The 24,409-nt window shown below is 37.3% G+C and overlaps 1 protein-coding gene across 3 annotated transcripts in view; it reads left to right on the top strand.

Annotated features, from left to right (window-relative positions):
- The window catches only part of rgs12b (regulator of G protein signaling 12b), a 101,441-nt gene that overhangs the window by 35,441 nt on the left and 41,591 nt on the right, over nucleotides 1-24,409 (top strand). For all 3 annotated transcript variants that reach the window (XM_041267326.1, XM_041267319.1, XM_041267335.1), the window contains exon 4: nucleotides 19,952-19,973. In XM_041267326.1, coding sequence (XP_041123260.1) covers nucleotides 19,952-19,973 — 22 coding nt within the window. The remainder of the gene's footprint in view (nucleotides 1-19,951; nucleotides 19,974-24,409) is intronic.

The raw sequence follows: 24,409 nt of genomic DNA, 5'->3' as shown, positions 1-24,409 counted from the left end.
TCGTCTTCAGCTCACAGACGGATGGCTTGACATTCTCCTATAGAATTCTCTGATACAGAGCAGAACTCACAGTTCCTTCAATGATGGCACGTCGTCCAGGTCCTGATGCAGCAAATCATGACACTACCACCACCATGCTTGACCGTTGGTATGAGGTTTCTTACTGTGGAATGCAGTGTTTGGTTTTGGCCAGACATAACGGGGCCAATGTTGGCAAAAAAGTTCCACGTTTGACTCATCTGTCCATAGAACTTTGTTCCAGAACTCTTGAGGATCATCCAGGTGTTTATTGGCAAACTTGAGATGTGTATTCATGTTCTTCTTAGTGAGCAGTGGTCTCCGCCTTGCTACTCTGCCATGAATCCCATTTTTTCCCAGTGTCTTTCTGATGGTGGAATCATGAACAATGACCTTAGAAGAGGTGAGAGAAGCCTGCAGATACCTAGATGTTGTTCTAGGGTTCTTTGACTTCCTGGGCGATTATACGCCTTGCTCTTGGAGAGATTTTGGCAGGATGGCCACTCCTGGGAAGATTCACTATTGTCTCAAACTTTCTCCATTTGGACAATATGGCTCTGACTGTGGTTTCGTGGAGCCCCAGACCCTTAGAAATGGCTTTGTAACCCTTTCCAGACTGATAGGCATCAACAACTTTTTTCCAGAGGTCTTCAGGAATTTATTTTGATCGTGGCATGATGTGCCTGTAGAACCTGTGTGCTGACAACTTCACTCTGATGGTAAGGGCTAAAGTTAGTCAGATTTATATTAGGCAGGGCTGGCCCAAATCAGGCCTGATTGTTAACCAAAGTATTCAAACAGCTGATCCTAATTATCCCTTTAATTGGGTTGAGTTAACTAGGGGGGCAATAGCTTTTCACACCTGAAGATTGCATGTTTGATTACCTTGCACACCAAACAAATGAAAGAAGCACCAAACTTTGGTGTCATTTTTTCTCTCAGACTCCCTCTATATACTACTACAACCCACAAAAAGATCTGACCAAATTCAATGTGAAAAATCTGTAAAAATGCAGAAAATTAGACGGGGCAAATATTTTTTCACGGCATTGTATTTGAATGTTTTTAAAATTAAAAGTAGAAATACAAAACTGTGTGGCATTTTTCTTTGTGAATGTGCAATTCAAAAACTGTCAAAATCTACCAAGGTAGCAAATCAGAGAATTTAATACCAGCCAAAATCTATTATGGTACATTAGTTACTTAAATGATTTCCATTAACTTATTAGAAATGTACTGTTTAGTACTGATCTGGACATTCAACTGTTCCCCCCAGCATTTGAATAATGCTTTACATTAGATTGATCTGCGTGTGATTATTACATAACCTTTACAGTAAAATATGGGTTACTTACAATATATAATGGTAATTAAACCTGAGTTCTCCCCAGGAATTCTGTACAGCCATGCGGCAGAACATTATATCTGGGAGGTCTTTTAACAGAAAAATAAACTTGCCTTATCTTAAATATTTAATAGGACAAAGAATTTGAATAATGTGTTGTCTTTCTTTGATTGTATCTGGTCGCGCTTTTTTATGTTCTACATTTTCTTTGTCATTACTGTTTTTATTATGTTAAAGTACCCTGCTTATCTGGGCACTCTACAATTTAACAGGGAATAGATAATGTAGGATTATTCGAGTTCACAAAAAAAAAAAAACAACCCGGAAGCCTTTTCACTTCCTTTTTAGCTTAATTATTGGCTTCATTTAAATAATTTTCTTTATGCTATGTTTTCATTTTTGTTTTTCGCTATTCTACATTTTTTGACTGCAACTGTTCATTTTAACACAACAGTATTGTCACACGTTTGGTCACTATCATAACTTGCATGAAACCGGAGTGTAATAATCCAGCACCTCTGCACTTAAGCATTTGTATGTCAGTTGACAACAGCTGATATTCCATCACGCCTTTCTTCTTAAAGGCGTACAGCCTCTATAAATAAACCCCCAATATCTCTCACAAACACCTGGGTACATATTTTTATGATATCACAACAAATGGAATATGCTTTTTTTTTTTTTTTTTTGGTGCATATGTATAGCTGTTATGTACTATACATCACCTTACAGTACAATAATACAACAAAAAGTGGACTAAATGATAATACCCGAAAATAATCTTAATATTGTTTTAATAAAGTAGCTGGCGCTAATATAGTATTAGGTGGTGGATTGCTCTAATTGCCAGCTTATTTTGACCCCCTGCATTCATTGTCACTATTTTTGCTTTGAAAATAATTGGTTATTTTTTTAGCAGTCATTTTTTATGTTTTAGCCTCTCGAAGTGCTTGACAGAAAACCCGCCCTTTCAATTCTCTGATTGGTTAAATGTTGTGTCAAGACGTAACACAGCTGTCATGTGGTTCCAACATTTTTTTTCGCCCAGTAACGCGCAACTGATCTAGTCTGCTATAAGCACAATCAATCCTTATTGTTAAAGGCACAGTAGCATCTGCAAACGGGCGGATCAGGTTTTTTCAGCTGGGCGGAGTACATTTTGACACCTTTTGTCTCTTTTTACCAACACACAACTGATAATGCTGTAGTTTTTAATGTGTATTAATAACGTTTGTTAATATTTATTATGGGGTGAACACACAACGGCAGTAAAATAATTCTGACCATCACAAACTAGCTTTTTGGGTTCATAAATCCAGTGACTGCCTGGAAAAATTATTTTTAAAAATTGCATTGATTTGCCACGATGCTACCCATCACCACAACTACTTGTCTCAGGTAAAAATAGAATCTAACGGATCATGAGATGGCTATTATTTTTCTGGCTTGCAAGTTCGATTTTCTAGAACTAGCGGAGCACAATACTGTGTATACTGAGTGATTGTTGATTTGTACCGAGAACTGGTGGTATTGTTTTAAACAGTATATTGCAGTTTTGATAGACCTAGGCTGACTGAGAAATATATCCGGGTTTGGTCTGTGGAAAAGGTAGCAACACTAATTGGGGATGAAAAATTTGTCAGCTCAGTTTAATTTTATTTCAAAGGGACCAAAATTAGGCTCAGGCAAGATATGAAGATAAAAGCAGATTGTTTTGTAATTAACATCTTTTTTCTGAGTTTAATTATGAAACTGAAGCAGCTAAATTTGTATAAGGAGACATCACCTTATTAAAAATAAAACCTGAAAACTTTAAGCCCTACTTGTGTGTTAGCATTTACTTTTTCCAAATTACTTGTTTGATTTCTTTTTAGCACTATGGACCTCTGTTAATATGGGGCTGCTTCTTTGCATTCTTTCCCACTTATGTGGGGTCTGCTTGTTTGCACAGATTTCTCCACTTCGTATGGTCTGCGGCGTCTCGGCTGGTAACTTTTGTGAGGCGCATGTTGCCTTTCAGCTGATCCAGCCAGCGCGTAAATGGTTGTCCACGGGTCCGGTGGCCTGCCACATTCAATTCGAGGGCGGTCTTTGCTATTGATGTGTCATTGCTGCAAAGCATGTGTCCATACCATCATAGGTGCGATTCCCTCATTTTCTCAGTGATTGGGGCGACTTTGAGTGTTTTCGCATCTCTTCATTCTCGACATGGTCTAGTCTTGTCAAGCCGAGGGTCCATCGTAGCATTTTCATTTCCATCGTATGGAGTGCCTGTTCATGTTTCTTTGTCGTTGGCCAGCATTCAGTTCCGTATAGGGCCACTGGTCTGACCACTGAGCGGTAGGTTTTGGATGTTAGGCGCAAAGGGATCTTCTTGTCACACAGTACTCCAGTGACCTGCCGCCATTTCATCCAAGCGGCGCTGACTCGCGTCTTGGAATCTTGGAGGGTAGTGCAGTCGGAGTTGACACATGAGCCTAGGTACTTGAACTGGGTCACTTTGTTCAGTTGGACCCCACCAGCTGCGATTGTGCCATCGGTTTGATCACCACATTCTAGGTACTCCGTCTTCTTGATGTTCAGTTTCATCCCGAATCATTCAAGGCACGTCTTCCACTCCTGTCCTTGCTGTTCGAGTTCGTGTCGCATTTCACTTGCTATCATAACATTGTCGGCATACAATAGCGTCCATGGATGTCTCGTTTGGATAGCTTTGGTGTTAGAACACTGGCCAAAGTATAAAAGTGTCTTTGTTAGATGTTCTCTGAGTTAACTAGCATGTTACTGTGGCAAAGTGGTGAATACGTGCAGGTGAGTGCAGTGCAGAGTGGATAAATGACACAGACGACGATATACAGGTGCAAGGGTGTTTATTAAATAAATTCAATGTCCAGAGCCTTATAGCAAACCTGCAAATAATAATAATGTTGGAAGTGGTACAGCGGCGTGTATCACTTCTAATTTATAATCCCACGGGTTTGACCCGTAACCCAAAGTCCAGTTCTTTCACCCACACAAAACACAAAACACAGACACAATTCCGACAGTGCGTGATTTTAGTGCTCGTGGTGCAAAGAGACGGTTCCTGTAGTGGAAAGGTGAGTGGTGATATCCGGGTTTTACGCTGGCCTGCGGCTGCAGCTCCGGATCGTGCTCAGTAGTCTTAGTGAAAACAACACAAGACAAACAGTGTTAATACACAAACAAGCAGGACACTCACGGTTTCGGTATACAAACGGGCTCCTTCTGGGTTATTTAGCATAACCATCTGCAAAGGAACAGATCACAAAGCCACGCCCCCCTATTTATACCCTCACTCATGAGCCCAAGGTTAACGAGTGCATCCGCTCTTCCAATCCTCAGATGCCACGCCGTTTACCGTCCAGGTCATTGAGCTTGGGTGCCGTAGCTCCGCCCCTTTCCTAAATGGCCGACTTCCACCTACCCTTCGGAATAAATTGTCTTGCCATTTGTTTAAGGTTACTCTGTTCTTTCTTTCTAGTGCCCTCACCGGTCGGGAAGGAGATCTAACACCAAGCGTCATTCGATCTCTGTCACAGTTACCTAATTAACCTTTTGTCACCAATTATTGTTAACAGGTAAGGGTCCATGATTACTATAAATATAGGTAGCATAGGCACAAGTTTGTCATTCCTGAATGTTAGGGAGCATAAAATGGCAAAATACTCTCAGTTAAGCACAGAAAAAAGTCTGTAATTACTTTAAGAAATGAAGGCCCATCTTTAAGACAAATCACAAGAACTTTGCAAGTGTCTGTAACTGCTGTGGCCAAGACCATCAAACGATTTGAAGAAACTGGCACTCTTGAGGACTGAACAAGGTCAGGCAGGCCAAGGGTGACCTCAGAATCAGAGAACAAGTTCATTTGAGTCACAAGTCTGCGAAACCGACAATTAACTGCCCCTGAAATACAAGCTCAGCTAAATGCTACTAGAAGTACAGATGTTTCAACATCAACTGTTCAGAGGAGATTGCGTGAAGCTGGCCTAACTGGAAGAATTGCTGCAGAAACCATTGTTAAGAGTGCAGAATAAGAGGAAGAGACTTGCCTTGGCCAAAAAACACAGAAACTGGATGTTTGAGGAGTGGAAGTCGGTCTTATGGACCTATAGGTCAAACTTTGGGTCCAACCGCCGAGTATTTATAAGATGCAGAGAGGGTGTGTGCAGGAGTTCTGCATGTGTGGTTCCCACTGTCAAGCATGGAGGAGGCAGTGTCATGGTCTGGGATTGCTTTGCTGGTGACAGAGTTGGTGATCTTTACCAAGTCCATGGCAAGCTCAACCAGCATGGCTATCATAGCATACTTCAGAGGCATGCCATTCCATCAGGATTATGGCTAGTTGGGCAGTCCTTCATTCTTCAGCAAGATAATGACCCGAAACATACCTCAAAGTTGTGCAAGAACTATCTGGCGAAGAAGGAAAGTGAAGGACAACTCAATCTAATGACCTGGCCTGCCCAGTCTCCAGACCTCAATCCCATAGAACTTGTATGGGACGAACTGGACAGAACAGTCAAAGCAAAGCTACCCACAAGTGCCCTACATGTCTGGGAATTGCTGCAGAAGAGCTGGGAAGACATGTCGGGTGATTTTCTGCTGAAACTTGTTAACCGAATGCCTCGTATTTGTGAGGCTGTTATTAAGGCAAAGGGTGGCTATTTTGAGGAATCCAAATTTTCTTGAACATTGCTTTGATACTCTTTATGTTTTGTATATTGTAACATTATTCAAATGTGCTTAAGACAGCACTGTGTTATCCAGTGCAGGGACTAAACGGAAGTTGTATGTGTTCATGTGCATGGCGAATTGGATTATGCCTAATTCTAAAAATGTCATCTCATTTTATGTGAGTCTGGGGTTGGGCGATCACTCGGGAGCATATGTTACACAGGATCTAGTCAATTTAGTTTTGATATGATTTTAAGCTATTTTCTTGTAATGTTTATTCCAACAACAATACAGACAATACGGTAGGCCTACTTTTGTTTTGTTTTGTTTTACTAAAGGTTAATGCTGGCTGTAGTAGTACTACTATAAAAACTTAACAAAATAAATTTAAAAAAATCAAACATTTTAGAAATTTAGGAAGTGTAAAATTATGTATTTTTTTGTACTTTTAGTACATGCCTATAGACTTTTGCTTGTTATAACTAGTGCCAAACCTTAGCAACACCTGTTGCTATCATAAATTGTTACCTGTGTTTTTGTTGTAAGTGTAGCCAGTAGTTTTCTGTAATTTAAAATAAAAATTCTATAATTAAGTTTCCCGAGCCACAATATCTAAACATGCAATAATTTTAAATAACAGTTTAACACAGGGTAGTATTTTGTGATACACTTCCACATTCATTTTGTTCCCAAAGCCACAGACATCTGATCTTTGGTAAATATTACAAGAACAGGAACTGTATATACGGATGTGACATAATAGCACTATCTCTTATTTTCTAAAGTAACCAAAGATATATTCTGGAAGAAAAAAATGCAAACTTTACAGTAAAAGAGAATATCGTATGGTATCTATTTCTCTCAAATGCCGTTAGATAACCCAGCCCACCCTCTTTGGTTGAACTAGGAACTAGGGATTTGTTGAACTAGGAAATTAACTTCAAATAGCAATGAGAAGGTTGTTGTCTTAAAATGGCCTGTCTCCAGAAGTGGTGAATCAGTCTGAGGAAAAAAGTTTGGCTGTCTGGTATGCACTTTGTTTGCTCTGTCTAACTAGCAAGACTAATAACCACAATTTGCTCAAATTGAGATAAAATTTAGAGAAGTCTGGTGTGCCAAAAGAGGAATTGTCATCGTCTAGATACAGAACAAAAATTATACTTGTATCCGAACAAACCAGTGCACACACACAGTTCATACTGCAGGTTCTCAGTCTTGGAACTAGAAATGGAAGAAATGTATAGGTGGCTAAAAGTGTAATGTAAAAGTTGTCATGTTCACTAAGTTTCGTGTGGCTGACCCATGCATAAGGGTTCACATTTTGAAATGTTTAAGAACCAATATCACATATAGGTTACAGCATAAGTGGCTTTATTAGACATTTCTGTTTTATTTTTATTCTTCCTATTTAACTTGAAATAACTTTCAGTAAAGCCCTTGTTACACGAGTTAATTTAATAGCAACTTTTATTGCCTGCGACCAAATCCCGTGAGGACTTCCCCGTGTAACAGCCCTAACAACGTATTGTCAACGTTCTGGCAACTGCCTGGCAACGCGATTGCTTAAGTGGACAGCAATCCTACTACAAGCAACAGGTTCCAGGCAATATCCAATAAGAGCACTGGTGTGTGTCACGTGATTCTGTCTGCAATAGTTAAAATGGATAGGAAAGCTGCAATTACCTGGACTCAGGACAAATAAATACTTCTCGTAGAGTTGTATGAAGGTTGGTCAACACATCTTTAATTTGGTAGTATTCTGATAAAAACCAATGCTGGAAGAGTTACTTTTAACACGTTTTTAAAACTTCTTAAAACCTTTGGTCCAACTGTCGTTAACTATAGAGGAATAAAAATGTAGCTGCTGTAACTCTGCTAAACCGATGTCCATATTTTGTTATTTCATTACCGTTTTTAAACTGTTACTCCCCAGCACTGTGATAACCACGAAAGGCCGTTTTTTATTATGACTGACAAAAGAAAATAAACAATCACTTTCTGTACATCCCATTGTAGTGTATACACGTAGCATGTCATATGTGTGTGTGTATATATATATATATATATATATATATATATATATATATATTATATATATATATATATATACCGTTATATGTGACACTAATACGATATATAAATAAAATATATCGTATTACTGTGTATTGCACTTGTTCTCAACTCTGTAACTGGTTGTATCGTCGCTTTGAAGCTCATTCAGTAAACTGTGAAAGCAGCCTTTTCCTGTCGATGTAAGAGCCACTTCTTAACCTAAATGCTCTTTCGCTGGTGTTTGTGTTTTTCTTCATCTTCTAACAAATTAATTAATAGTAGTGCATTTATGGCTCGGGCTGGGATTTGGTGTCGGTGGTTGCAGGTGTCACGGATGCCGTGTCTTTTGCTCGTGTCCATGATTTTTGCTGATGTACGTGACTTGCGGGGATGTTAGTAAATTGTGTTCAATCTGTATGTGATTTTATTGGAAATTGTTTCTCCTTTACATTAAATTTCACATTTAAAAAAATTCATTTATCATTTATTAATTCTAATAAATAATTACATATTTTGAACTAGCTCCAACACCGTACTTCCTGTCCTTTTTATTTTTGGAGAAGAAAAAAAAAATCTGAAAAAAAAGCTCTTCGATTACATACTTTTTGAGAGTGATTTTAACAGTTCATAAATTTAGTATGTCTGTATGTATGTATGTATGTGTGTGTGTGTGTGTAATACTAACTGCCAGCATTCACTGTGGGACATACATTGAACAGTTTCCTCTTTTTAATTGGAATTATTGTTCCACTTGTTGTTTAATTGTTGCTCTTAATTTAATGTACCTGTCTCTTGTCAGCCTCACACTCTCTTTGTGTGATCCTCGTGTGTATTTTTCGCCCCCAGTGTGTTACGCTTGCCTTCTCTTACTCTTTCTCCTGTTTGCGTCTTTATTCTCTGCTTAGTTCAGCGTTTATAAATGCTGCTGTTAGTTAGTCACCGTTGCAGAGCAAATAAAAAAGCAACACACTGAAATTTAATTTGCTTGTCTCGTTCTTCTTTGCTAAACCTGTACCCACCAACACCGCAATATGCTTTTATTAAATACAGTTATTAATTTTTTTTATCCCTGTGACTTTATTCTCCCTCTGTCATTTTCTCCGTGGTTTTGAACGCATTGACCGTGACTGCTCCGTGATTTACGTCCAAATTTTCCTTGACAAACTCCTAGCCCTACTTATGACCCTTTTTTGTTCGTGGTTGCCATTTCAAACTGTTAATTTACTGTTAATTCCAGAACCACGTTACGTAGTTCTTAAATATGATTGGATATTGCTTGGATTAAAGACAATTTGTATCGATTGTGAGTTGCCTGTTCGTTATGTCGTGTAACAGGTCAAATCCCCGCGGTGACGTCACAGGCAACACTTTGCTACAATTTATGTTGCCAGCGCATTGGCTCGTGTAACAAGGGCTTAAGGTTTCAGAATTATATAAAAGCTTTGGGTGACTGCAGTCTCCTCCTTGAAGCTTGGTAGCCTTGTTTACAGAATGACTTTCATATCGGATTTAGCAACATAATTCAGGTAGAAGCACTTACCAATTATCACTGGAAAGACACTACCGTAGAGTACCACAGGATCGGTGATTTGCACACAGGTTTGAATACAAACTGTAGCAAATGTAACCCAAGGGCTCTCACACCACCACATTAAAGCCCAAAGTGAAAACATGAGAAACTGTAAAACTGAATTCACCTGAAGTAGTATGATATAGTGGCTGCAGATAGTTAATTATGTGATATTAAACAGTTTAAATGAGACTTACTTTTGTTTTTGCTTAAGCAGATTTTTGCATTCTTTTTGAAAAAAGGATCTGAAACTCAGAAACTAACCTGGTTACAGCACCTTTTAAACTACCATGTGTGTTGTAAATCTGGGGATTTACAGCCTATTGTCTGGAGGCTTCTGACCAAATGATTTGTATGTAAAATACCTTTGTGGGGACTTTTATATTTATAAAAAATCACATGCTCTAAAGACAAAGATTGTGGGATGGAAATGCACAGCTTCAGTTCAAATAAGTGAAACAGTAATTGATTTTTGTAAACTGTTCAATTTTTGTTGTAAAGTTGTAACCACATTTATGAAATTAGGAATGTACAGTACTGTGCAAAGGTTTTAGGCAGGTGTGAAAAAATGCTGTAAAGTAAGAATGCTTTCAAAAAGACATTTTTGTAGATTATATTTATCAATTAACAAAATGCAAAGTGAGTGAACAGAAGAAAAATCTACATCAAGTTCATATTTGGTGTGACCACCCTTTGCCTTCAAAACAGCATCAGTTCTAGGTGCACTTGCACAAAGTCAGGGAATTTGTAGGCATGTAGTCAGGTGTATGATTAAACAATTCTACCAAACGTGTGCTAATGATCATCAATTCAATATGTAGGTTGAAACACAATCATTAACTGAAACAGAAACAGCTGTGTAGGAGGAATAAAACTGGGTGAGGAACAGCCAAACTCAGCTAACAAGGTGAGGTTGCTGAAGATAGTTTACTGTCAAAAGTCATACACTATGGCAAGACTGAGCACAGCAACAAGACACAAGGTAGTTATACTGCATCAGCAAGGTCTCTCCCAGGCAGAAATTTCAAGGCAGAATGTCCAAGCTCTTTTGAAGAAGCACAAAGAAACAGGCAACGTTGACCGTAGACGCAGTGGTCAGCCAAGGAAACTTACTGCAGCAGATGAAAGACACATCATGCTTACTTCCCTTTGCAATCGGAAGATGTCCAGCAGTGCCATCAGCTCAGAATTGGCAGAAAACAGTGGGACCCTGGTACAGCCATCTACTGTCCGGAGAAGTCTGGTCAGAAGTGGCCTTCATGGAAGACTTGCGGCCAAAAAGCCATACCTCTGACGTGGAAACAAGGCCAAGCGACTCAACTATGCACGAAAACACAGGAACTGGGGTGCAGAAAAATGGCAGCAGGTGCTCTGGACTGATGAGTCAAAATTTTAAATATTTGGCTGTAGCAGAAGGCAGTTTGTTCGTCGAAGGGCTGGAGAGTGGTACACGAATGAGTGTCTGCAGGAAACAGTGAAGCATGGTGGAGGTTCCTTGCAAGTTTGGGGCTGCATTTCTGCAAATGGAGTTGGGGATTTGGTCAGAATTAATGATCTCCTCAATGCTGAGAAGTACAGGCAGATACTTATCCATCATGCAATACCATCGGGGAGGCATGTGATTGGCCCCAAATTTATTCTGCAGCACACACCAAATATTGATTTGATGTATATTTTTCTTCTGTTCACTTACTTTGCATTTTAATTGATAAATATAAACTATTAACAAGTCTATTTTTGAATGCATTCTTACTTTACAGCATTTTTTCACACCTGCCTAAAACTTTTGCACAGTACTGTACATTCCTAATTTCATAAATGTGCATTTATTTAACTTAAACCATCAATGAAAGTGACAAAAACACGCCAGTGTGACAGGCTGTAATGTAATTAATCTTTCTGTATACCTCACACTGCTGAACTACCTCAATCCCTGGATCTCAGTCCATCTTCAGATCTTCAGGCATCTTGTAACAGTTTAATGTAATATAATGTGTATTATCCTGTTCTGTGATGCATCTCAATGCTCCCATTTTTATCTCACAAATAGTCAATTTTGTTACTGCAAAAAGGCATGGTAATCGCCAGCTTGTGACTACAGTTTGCCATTATCGCACATGTACATTTCAAAAGGTTGTCTCTCAATAACGACAACATGCTCCTGAATACGTTTGGATAAGTTTTTTCAGAAGTAGTGTTTTCTAGTGGCTTGAATGTAGTGTAAGCTAGGGTCAAAGACTGGAGTACCATTTAACAGTTTGATTCTATTTAATTACTGTATAGTCACTTTAATAAAAAGCTGTTACAAAACACTACGCAAGTTTTAAAACATACTCATGAAAACAAGTCCAAGAGCAAGTTCTAGCTTTAGATAAACCAGGCACATGTTCAGTATACAAAATCTGAGATATTCAACAATATCAAAATGACTAATAATCCTGATTTCAACAGGAAGGCATCAGAAAAAAGTTACATAAACTATTTTTGGAAAAGCTTTAGACTAAGGAATATCTAAATATTATACAATGCAGCTTTGATGAAATCACTACCCCTGTCTCTACACCTTAACCTTCTAATAGTTTATGTTAGCTAATTATTAGGAATTGATTGTGGGGATAGCACCTGTGGAGTTGTATCAGTTAGGAATGTGAAACAAGCGTGCAAGTTGGATGGGTGCTACCTTTTAAACACAAGATGCTCTTTGAACAATAATATTATGGTGAAAGTGTAAGACAGTGAGGATGTTAGTGAGTCAGGGCAAGCTTGGTCATGGAAAGGGCAGCAGCAGTTGAAAACAGTCTGCTGCCATCTAAAACCTGAACATTTTGTTAGGAAAGTAGTTGGTCTTCTTTGAATTCCAGGACCACCCAGGTGTGAACTGAGTATGAAAATATATTATAAAGTTTGAATTAGCCCTGCAGCAGCCGTTGCCAAAAATGGTAGCAAGGAGGCTGGTAGGTGCTAAATGTTTTGAGAAAATAACATGTTCTTGGGCAGAAAATTGCAGTAAGGAACACTGGAGCTTTTGATTGGTCCATGACTGACTGTCTGTGAAACACCCTCCCCAAGTCAGTAGTGTATGTAGAATTTATTTGAGGTTAACTTGTTTTACTGTAAATTTCTATCACTGTTTTTTGATAACTGTGTATGTCAATTTGTAATAGAGTATACTCCAATATAAAATGAATCATAGTAGAGTCTAATAATAATAATAATAATAATATTAATAATACATTTTATTTATATAGCGCTTTTCATTTAAAGATCACAAAGAATGTCACAAAACAGCATAAAAATGTAATTTAAGTAGACAAACAGTAAGAACAACAAATCATTTACAGAAAGCCAATCGAAAGAAGTAAGTTTTAAGATTACATTTAAAAACATCATCTGAGTCACAATTTTTCAAATAGCCCAGCCAGGCGTTCCATAGGCGTGGGGCTAAACAGCAAAAAACCTGATCACCCATAGTGCGCAGACGAGTCCTAGGCACAGACAATTTCCATTTAGGTATGTGGCATTGAAGGAGATCCCTAAGATAGGCAGGGCCTTGAGAAATGTAAGGGTTTATAAGTTTATAAGAAGCAAGGACAGGAGATATATGCTCATGATTCTGATTAGATTCATCACCAATGTGCTTTTTTGGTAGCATTCTTTGCTTGGCTCAACTACAGAACTATTATTAGTTCACTGTGGTAATACATGAGCACAGGAGGAAACAAATTGATCACATTAGTGTTAATAAGCAATGGAAATGCCATAGCATATTGGTGCAGTACAGTACAGTATGAGCGGAAGGAGAAGTGCATGCTGTATGGCTTCTATTACCACAGGCAGTACTGCAAAATAAAGTAATATAGTGGTTTTGACAAAAGGCGATCAGATTATAATATGTTTGTTTTTTAATATTTAAAAACAAGTATTATTGCTATTGGGGTATGTACTGTACTTTTTACTTAATCTACAGTAAATCCATTCCAGTTTCCTGTAGTGGCTTGTTGCTATAGAAACTGTAGGGGAGTAGAATGGAACTTCCTAGTCAAGTTTCGTGCTGACTTGTACAGGCATGGCTCACACATATAAAGTATGGGTTTGTCATGTATGATGAATGCAGATAGAAATGTGTTTTCTGAGTGAGGAAACATGAGCTTCAAATTTAAGCTTTCATTTAAGAAAATACCTACATGGTACTATAACAGGGTAGGTAATTTAATTTATTTTTTGGTCATACTTGAAAGGATAATTCAAAGACTTGAATTATTTGGTTAGCAGTCGTTTTATATTCATCTCACTTTCGTGTGGATTGATAGTGACCTACAGTATTTTAAAAAAAAAAACAACAAAAAAAAAAAAAAACCTGATTTATAAAGCGAACTGCTGATCTAAATGACATTTTCTGATATTGCTGAACTAGTTAGAAAATCTTTATTGTATTTAATTGTATTTGAGAGTAACTAATTGTTTGTTGGTCTTTGTTGGAATGCTTCTATAATTGTTGATGTACCATGTTTCACTTCTATTTTCATGAAGAGTTATTAATTTTTTTAAACAAAAATAAAGTAGACATATCCAATACAGTGAAGCATTTTGCCCACCGCATCCAAATACAAATTCACCTTTTCTTGCTGTAACATTTGTCCTGAAAACTGAGAATGTTTACAGTAAAAAGTGTGTGTTAAACCTTCAGTTTCTTTTCATACACAAAAGGCAACTTTATGGGGTATTAGACATATTGTTATGTTTTTAAACTGGATACAGTAGGCAGATCTCTGCAAAAGAAATCAGTGGAGTGGTTTCAGTATGTGATTTACTTCTGCAATAAGTGAGTCTTTGGTTTTATGAAAGAGTAAAACATTTTTTCTTTTCTTTTAGTAATGAACACCTCCAGTGTTCTAGATTTGTATAATTGCTAGTCCCATAAAAAAAAACAAATGTGCTAAGGCTGACCAACAACTTTAGTTGGAGGGATGCAGGGTGCGTTAGATTAATATACAGTACTTTGAACACAAATCCTAGATATATTCAAAACAGAATGATTTTCATACAATATTAAGCGGCCTTTGAATACAACCAGATTGTTTTGTTTGGGGACTTCCATTTGCAGTCAGAGTTGACTCAATGTAGTGTTCTCAGATGGATATCATACAGTACATAATGTAAAGATTCAACTTTTGACTAGTGTCAATAATTATTGGCTTTGATTACCTGTGACCTAACCATTCTAGTCAAGTGATATGGCTCATAATCCGGTTGATTATATTACCAGTAATTAGTAAATCATCTGCTGTTTGTATTTGTTGAATTTTTCTGCTTAATGAAAAGGAAGACATTGGCTGGCTTGATTAGAGGTCAAATTCTTTAAATCTGGTTCTAGACTAGAAAAAATTTAGATGTCATATTCTATTTAGCAGACTTTAGCACAAAAACTTAAAATCTTTGTTTATAGTATTTCAAACACAAAAATATGCTGTCATAAGGCTTACAGAATCTTCATGGGTCATACCCCCTCTTCCCGATTTGCACATTTTTTTTTAGTATTCTTATAGTATTTATTATTGACTGGCAAGTGTCAAGTGTCAACTCAAATCAATTGTCCTGTCCAAATTTTAGCCATTTTACATGCCGAATACAGAGCTATATTGCATTACAAATGAAGAGTTTAACAGTAGAATGACTTGCTTTCCTTTTATAGACTCCACATTAGACCTTGTTATCTAACACTGAAGTGAAAACAAATCCCTGACTGTGTCTTCATGATCCACTACTGTAAAAGTAATTTCGCTTTTCACAGAAAGGTTTATTTGTACTGTACCTATACTTTGCATTCTTTATGTTTTTCACTCCTAATTTCCCTATATAAATGGCAATTATGGTAAACCATTTGTTTGAGTTTTTTAGCTGTTGAGGAAAACGTATTGGTGCTCCTCACAGATATTTCTGAAGGAATGTAGTATAGTGGAATTAAAAACTTGCAGGTAATTTGAAAAGCAGTCATTTTCAGTATAATAATAAATGCTATTACACCATATTTGATCAATATGTACTTATGTGTAAGTAACCTGAATTAACCTGAATGCAGTAAGCCAAAATAAACACTGATAACCTAGTCTGTTAAACATTCACAATAGCAGTTGGTGAGGTTTTCCAAAAGTGATTGTCATCTGCCAAATTTACGTTTTTCTTGCTTTGTGGACTTGAGCTGCCAGGAAAAAGCTTACAGTATTATACGCCTGTAATAAAAATACAAAATGAAATATTCCTCACCCTATGCAGAATATACTCAGGTAAACACCTGCGTGAGAAATATCCTCTAATTTAACAATTCCAGTAGTCAGTTTTGTCAGTGTGTGTACATGCCTGCGTGCTTGTCTTCTTCAGAAGCCATGATGTTAATAGCTAAATGAGAGGTTTATTGGAGGCCAGGGAAATGAATTACTGCCAGCGATGAAAGGTTACTATTTAGTGCATGTTCATTCCTATACAAAAAAAGTGAATTTGATAGTGAACATTTATGATAAACATCCTGCCATTTTCTTTTTTAAGTACATCTTACATGGCTTGATGATGTGCAAACTAACAATCTTATAATGCAAAAGCAGAGCCTCTTGAAGGCCAGCCCCAATAGACCAGGGATTTTCACTGACATATGTACAGCTCTGGAAAAAATTAAGAGACCGCTGCAAAATTATCAGTTTCTCTGGTTTTACTATTTATAGGTATGTGTTTGGGTAAAATGAACATTTTTGTTTTATTCTATAAACTACTGACAACATTTCTCCAAAATTCCAAATAAAAATATTGTCATTTAGAGCATTTATTTGCAGAAAATGACAACTGGTCAAAATACCAAAAAAGATGCAGTGTTGTCAGACCTCGAATAATGCAAAGAAAATAAGTTCAGATTCATTTTTAAACAACAGAAATCAATATTTGTTGGAATAACCCTGATTTTCAAGCACAGCTTTCATGTGTCTTGGCATGCTCTCCACCAGTCTTTCACATTGATGTTGGGTGACTTTATGCCACTCCTGGTGCAAAAATTCAAGCAGCTCGGCTTTGTTTGATGGGTTGTGACCATCCATCTTCCTCTTGATCACATTCCAGAGGTTTTCAATGGGGTTCAGGTTTGGAGATTGGGCTGGCCATGACAGGGTCTTGATCTAGTGGTCCTCCATCCACACCTTGATTGACCTGACTGTGTGGCATGGAGCATTGTCCTGCTGGAAAAACCAATCCTCAGAGTTGGGGAACATTGTCAGAGCAGAAGGAAGCAAGTTTTCTTCCAGGACAACCTTGTACTTGGCTTTATTCATGCGTCCTTCACAAAGACAAATCTGCCCGATTCCAGCCTTGCTGAAGCACCTCCAGATGAGTCCAGTTTTCAGCTTTGCCCAACACCTGGTCGTCTAATGGTTAGACGGAGACCTGGAGAGGCTACAAGCCACAGTGTCTCGCACCCACTGTGAAATGTGGTGGAGGATCGGTGATGATCTGAGGGTGCTTCAGCAAGGCTGGAATCGGGCAGCTTTGGCATGAATCAAGCCAAGTACAAGGTTGTCCTGGAAGAAAACTTGCTTCCTTCTGCTCTGACAATGTTCCCCAACTCTGAGGATTGGTTTTTCAAGCAGGATAATGACAGTATTTTTATTTGGAATTTGGGAGAAATGTTATCAGTAGTTTATAGAATGAAACAAAAATGTTCATTTTACCCAAACACATACCTATAAATAGTTAAACCAGAGAAACTGATAATTTTGCAGTGGTCTCTTAATTTTTTCCAGAGCTGTATATCGGGGACTGGGTTTCAAAAATTAATGCTAGGTCAAAATATTTTAGGGACGATTATCCAGAAAATTCTGAACATGTTCATTATCTTGTAATGTACAATTAAACTTGTTAATTTAACTTAGCATAAAACAATCAGATCTACTGTACCTTCATCTCAAGGTTTACAGGTTTGAGGTGAAGAACAGCCATTCTCAATCTAGAGTCTAAAAATATATCCAAAGCCACCTGTCAATTAAAAGCATTACTACGGTAACCCTCAGCCAGTCAAACACAAATATCTACCTTATTCAAATAAATTTGTGGATTTCTTGACCAGACAGTTTTGTTTAGGTTTTATTAACACAGTCAGACGCCCACCCCTTTTTGGCAGATGAAGTCTGGGTATGGCTCTCCTTTGTTATACATATTAGCTCTGATTTCCATTTGATCAAAGGTGTAGTTAAGTGCTAATTAATTTCAATATACTAAATTACTCAACACATCAACACACCTAGTAGCAACAAGAGATTCTGATGTTCATGCCAGTTATAAAACTGATTCCTTCAGTCGCCACATAGTTTTGCATCGCTTCAAGTCCAGTAAATTAACCATTATTATTCCAGTAATTATTTAACTAGGCCTACAGATAAAACCTCTAGTTTATTCAGTTCTGGCCTAGTTATGAAGTAGAGTTCAATATATTTTTCACATCGTAGGCCACTTATTCACAGATAGTAACAAGTAATGCATTGCTCTAATTGGTTTAATTAAAACCCACTCCAGAAGGTTCTATAGCTTATGAAATAAAGCTTTGTGCTTGTGGACAGTATCATACAGAATGAACACTTCATGACAAAAATGATATCCTTAGTGGCAAGTTTTGAGACCAGGTTTAAACGTATAGTGAACAATTAATTTGGTACAATTTATTTCTTATTCAATCAAGCTATTGGTGTTTTCCTGAACTTTTGGCAAGTATATCTTTTTTTTATAGTATCCTATCCTAAATTAGGATAGGATACTATAAAAATACATACTATTATACTATTATTTTGTTTATGACGTTAACTCAAGCAAATACTTTATATGAACAGGTCAGGAGCAAAAAGTAATGGTCATTTATTTAAATTGTGAGGATTTTACGTTGTGGTCTACCAGGTGTCTGGGTGTTAGGACATTTGCTTTAGACCCACCAAGCTGACTAAACTTGCAGTTATATTCAATTTTGTATTTATTTATTTATTTTTTAATGACCGACAATTTATTGAATTACCCACTGACCCAATATAAATTCATTTCAGCAATCGGGTGCCTGTTGGGGCATGGGAATGCTGATTTTGACTTCAGTGTTTGGTGACCTGGAAGCAATACTGCCCTTTTTTATTTTTGTGTTTTTACAAAAGTCACAGTAGTGGAATTTGTCCTTTACCATCCCGGGATTATTTTTCTCCCTACAGCCACAGCCACAGCCACAGCTACATGCTTGTTGAAGCATGAGGTCATACCCCCACTTCCAGCATTGGAACATATTGTGTCAAGCGCTCAGACTGTTTTTAAAATATTGAGACACATGATCTAGTTTTTATCCTGAGTAGATGAAAACAAGGAAGTGGTTAACGGATTCTGGTTTTTAAAATTGGGTCTTGCTCTCATTAAAATGTTGCCTATAATGAGGGTAAAGCACCGTGAACGAACTGGCAGACTAAAACATGCAAACAAATTTGTCTTGTGAAGGGTAATGGCAAGATGATTTACTTTTTAGACAGCATATACACCCAAGTATTTTCCATCAAATACAACTTCAGAGTTGTGAGTAAAGGACTTCCATTTGTTTGTTGTTGCCTATTTTTATTAATTTACAACAGTGTCTTCAGTTGAAACGGCATCCATTAAACATATTTGATGACCTTCTGTCATTTTGAGTTTTCATTTAAACAGTGTTCTGGACCTGTAGTACTGTATAATGCAAATCATCTAAACTTCAGAATTAGCTAAGAAATGGTCTGTTGAAAAGAGAATCTTGGCAAACCTTTTAACAGCAATCTAACAAATTTGAAAAACATACAATTTAGGTAAATTTAGGTAAATATAGGTAAAAAAGATAATAATGATATTCAATATTCAAACAATGTTTGGAAAACCATTAAAGCATGAAATAAAATGAGTCTCTTATCACTGACAGCTCTACAGTGTTTCCGTCATGGTTGTTTGTTTCCCTAATGGCCTGTTATTTCAGGTTCCAGGACATTAACGATGTTGGGAGGAGTTTTGCAGCGAGGTGGTAACAGCTGTGTGAAATAATTTGCTTTGTCTTCTAGAATCACATTATCTGGGCCTGTCCATCCTATTGCATCAGTGACAACTGATTGTTTAGTAAGCTATTGCCACCAATAGTCAGTGTTCCTGGATATGTTTTAAGGGACAGTTTAGCCAAAAAAGGTCTTTATCTTTCTGTGTGTTGTCATGAAGCTTTCTGCTCACTCATGTCTCTTTTTGTTCTTTTACAGTCTGCTGCTGTCTCTGATGGTGGTAAGTAACCTTCGTTTTAGTGTGTTTAGTTTTTTTTTTTTTACTTTTTACTTTGTTAGACTTGCTTAATAGACAAATTGATTCTGACTTAATTTGAGAAGTGTAAAGATGTGCCATCTGTATTTCTCTCATGGAATGGTTGTCAGGCCAAGCCACAATGACAGTGTTTGAGAAGCAGAGTATCTGCCAACTGTTGTGACATCTGGCTGCCATACAGAACAACTGTAGAAAGGTTTTTTGATGGGTCAGCTTTGTTATAAGATGTGATTTAAGACAGAGTTTACTTTCCAAACAGATATTCAACATGCTGGATAAGCCAAATTTTGCAATTTTGGGTTGTTCCTTTGTTTGTATACACATTAATTAATTATGGATTTCTGAAGTCTGCCAGTTATTACATACCCTAGTATCTCTGTTTTCAAACTGAGCAACAATCACAAATCTTACTTTTCACCATTTACTTACATAGGTATCTACAAGCTTCTGATATGGCTATCTACTGTATCTCTGTTAAAACAAGATGCATTTGCATTCTTTCTTAAAACGCTTCTGCTATTTTTATGACAACAGAGGTCAAGCTAGTTGACTTGCCTTGCAGCGTTCCCGCTAAGCTTTTTAGATAATGAGAAACTTGCTGTTTTGACTGAGAAAGGGTAAATTATCAGTAGGAAACCTTTGGCCACGCATTAACCCTTTTAATATATTTTTGTTGCATTATACAATTTTGAAACAATATTCCAACACAAGTATCTCAACAACTTCACAATTTACTAAATTTAAACAAGACATTTATTGTGGCTCTGCCTCTGAGTTTGAGTCATCCTCTGATCCTATGCAGCTGTGTCGGTTGTGTCATCAGACTGCTTGCTTAACTGGTGGCCTGCATAAACACTGGCATCCACGCTGCCTTCAATTGTAACCATCTTTAGGGCTACTAATTGTTCCATTCTTGGGAATACCAAATTCCGTTTTTTAAAAATGGTCAATTCCATTTGTTCGCACTTTCAATCAGTCTCTTGTTGCTGTAATAGTAAGTAAAGCACCTGAAGCACCTTCAAACCTGTCATAATGTTTATAGACATCACTTGGCTCATTGCTGGCATTAAAATAAGCAGGAAAACGTAAGAATTATATTTTAACTGTTCAGAAAAACAAATATCCAGCACAGTCGTGAGAATCATATTTACAGTCTTCCACTAACACAGTAGTACAGTCTACAAATAAAGGTGTTTTGAAAAGACCCGTTTAGCTTTGCTGGCACTTAAAATAACAATAAAAAAAAAAATGAAACAGTTTAGTAACAAACAGCCCAGCAATGTCATGTGAGAGTAATCCTATGTACAGCACGCCACACATTAAGCTTAACGTTTTATTGGCATTATAATAATAACCAGGGTAAAATATGAAACACTGATAAAGGTGTGTTGAGTGACTTGTTGCTCTGAAACAGGTTCACTGCTATGTATTACCCGATTGTAATTTAAATAGCGCCCCTTTTAAGGTAAACACACAGTTAATCCTCTCAATTGTTTCTTTCCTAATTCTGCAGTGTTATTAGCCAAATTTAAAAAGAGGCGTGTCTCTAGACAGAATGTCTTTATGAAACCAATGGTGTGTAGTGTAGTGACTACATCCTTTACACAGTAAAGTGATCTATTTCCTTTAAGGATTGTATAGCTAGAAAAATAGTTTTGAGCTCTTTTCTTCATCTTCATAGTTTAAAATTGCTTATTATATTTCATTAAAGGCAGGTAGAGTGGAAAGAAGTAAACCTAAACAATAATGAAATACACAATAATGAAAGAAATAATTTAGCTTGCTTACTTCGGGAAAGCTCCGCCTTGAGCGCAGTACCTTAGGTCTTCGTTTTTCAGCATAGAAGAATGCAGTGCTTTGCCATTGTTGTTGTCTTATTTGCTTTCTATTCTCTACGTGTTTACGGGACTGGCATTATGATATTTAATGTATTGACTCGTACATGATCATGCAAATTACAGCAAAACTAAGAATACTATCACACCATCCTCATATAGATAATCAGATTTCTTTTAGCCCTGTCTTACTGAAACATTGCTGTTTTTTTTCTTCTTTGGTTCAGCCGTCATGTTGTGTTTCAGCAGAGACATGGAGTGAAGTCACATGATAAATAAACTCGCAAAACAATAAATTATAATGGTCATGGTATGTCTTATTCAATTACTGTACACTTAAATGTGTATTTTCGACTAATGTGCTGATTACATTTTTACCAGTTTCAAAATGCTTGAGGTGATTTCTGAAATGGTCGTTTTTTAAAAGGGAAATAAAACAAAAACCGTCAAAGTGTGAGTATTGTGATTTATATTTGTTTACCAGAGTATTTATACTTCTAAGTAATGCAGGAAGATTGTGCTTCACTGATTTTAGTGTTCAATTATACAATGAGTTAAAAACTATGACGTTCATGAGCAGCATTCTCTATAGAGGCAGAATTGCCAGACGCCTGCTTCACCCACCCTGTAGATTCGCTGATGCCTGACCGAGCTCTGTACTAATGTGAAATGTATTTTTACAGAGGGAAAGCAGAGAATCAGCTGCAAGACAGACACAAATATGCTTATGTGAATGTTTTGTAAGAATGGTCTCAAAATAATAGGTTTACCTAGAGAGCCTGGAGTCTCGATTGAGGTTGATATTTATGATAATAACTTGCGAAAACTGAGTGCGAAGATTGTTGCCAGTTACTGCGAAAAATGCACGCATTTTACCCTTAGAGGGAACGCTGTTGCCATGATAAACTTCACTGCTTGGTTTGAGACCCCCAAAACAGGCAAGCAAGACACTGTTCATTGCATGAGGTTACTCAAAGTAGTGTTGGGAATGTAAACTGAAGGCAAGTTCCTCTAGCAAAATTGAAGGCAAATGTATTTTAAAGGAGAGCGGGTGGTGGAAAATAGCTGTTCTTTGTCTTAGCTGCCCTGTAAACCTTTTTTCCAAAACATTAGTAAACACTCCAGTGGCCTTTTGTAATCTTCTTTGTGAACGGAGTAACTGTAGTGTGTTCACACGTTTGGAAAGCCCTTCTTTTTTGATTTTTTTGAACAGCTTGGAAAAGCTGAGAATGTAAAGCATCCAACATAATTAACATAAGAAATAATGTGTTCCTATGTTTTTTTATTTGACTTCCAAACAAATTAAGCAGAATGGTAGGCTACAGAAGCCTTACCGTACAAGATTACGTAACTATTTTTTGCCCCACTAAATGGTTTTGCTGCTAGTGTTATAGTACTGAGATGTTTTTAAGTGTGCAAACTTTGCATTTGCTTCAAAGTTAAGCCTTAAAACTCATGTCTATTAATTAACTATAAATGTAGTTTAGCTGTTCTATCACATTAACCTCACCCAAAATATAGAGTGTAAACCAATTAATCGAAGCCTTCAACTGTTAAAGCAGAATCACGTTTTCTTGTTCATACCTGTTTTATAAAGTCTGAGAAAACGAGTTTCCCCTGTCGGGTTTCACCTGTCTGAGCATGTTCATAGATTTAAGTAACGTGAGATTAGTAGACAAGGCGGTCTGGTTTCCTTTCCCCTATCTTTGTTCAATTAAGCTAAAGTGAGACTTGTTAGATTTACAGTACAACCTGCAAAGTCTCACCAGGAAGCTTTTCCATCCATTATTATTCATATTCTTATTTAACTAGGCAGGTCATTCCCTGATAAGTCAGGACACCTAACTAATTTCAACACTGCACTGTCTGAGGTTGTAAAAAAATATATATTCTAGGGAGATATTTATTGTTATAGGTGGTGACCGGGTCCACTGGCATTCAAATTGCTATAATTACATTATACTCGGCTAACTATAACACAATCTGATGCGATGCTGTGTTCAGGGAATCCAAAAAAAAAAAAAAAAAAAAAGCTCAGAATTTATTTGAAATGGAAATTTTATTTTCAAATTAAATTGAATACAGCGAGACGAGTTTTTTTTTTTTTTTTTAATACTGCACTTTTGTTCGAAATAACAAAGATTCGTTTTAATCACTATTAAAACCAGCCCTGGCATCCTGCCTTTTCTGTACTGCCGCTGGAAACACAGCACACAGTCACTGCATTGTTGTCTGAAGTGGAAGCGAGGCAGGTACCCCGGCATGCACTTGGAAGTTGGCAGAGGAGAGGGTAGAAATGCCAAACCAAATTATTGGCATGGACAAAACTAGACTCGCCCGGGCTAGCCCCGAAATTCAGTGAAAACTGTTGAAAAAACGGGTTTTGCCCAGTCGTCTTTTTCAGGTTCTGGGCCAATCTAGATTCGTCCGATTGGTTGTGGGCGAGTGCCAAAAAAAGTGGTAACTTTGGGATTCGCACAGAAGGCCTTGGTGAAACTAGATTGGCCTGGGCAAAACTAGACCACCGGGTTTCGCCCTCAATAAATATATATATATATATATATA

This window comes from Polyodon spathula, chromosome 1 (genome assembly GCF_017654505.1).
Source record: "Polyodon spathula isolate WHYD16114869_AA chromosome 1, ASM1765450v1, whole genome shotgun sequence".
Lineage (NCBI taxonomy): Eukaryota > Metazoa > Chordata > Actinopteri > Acipenseriformes > Polyodontidae > Polyodon > Polyodon spathula.
This window is presented reverse-complemented; position numbering and strand designations above follow the sequence as displayed.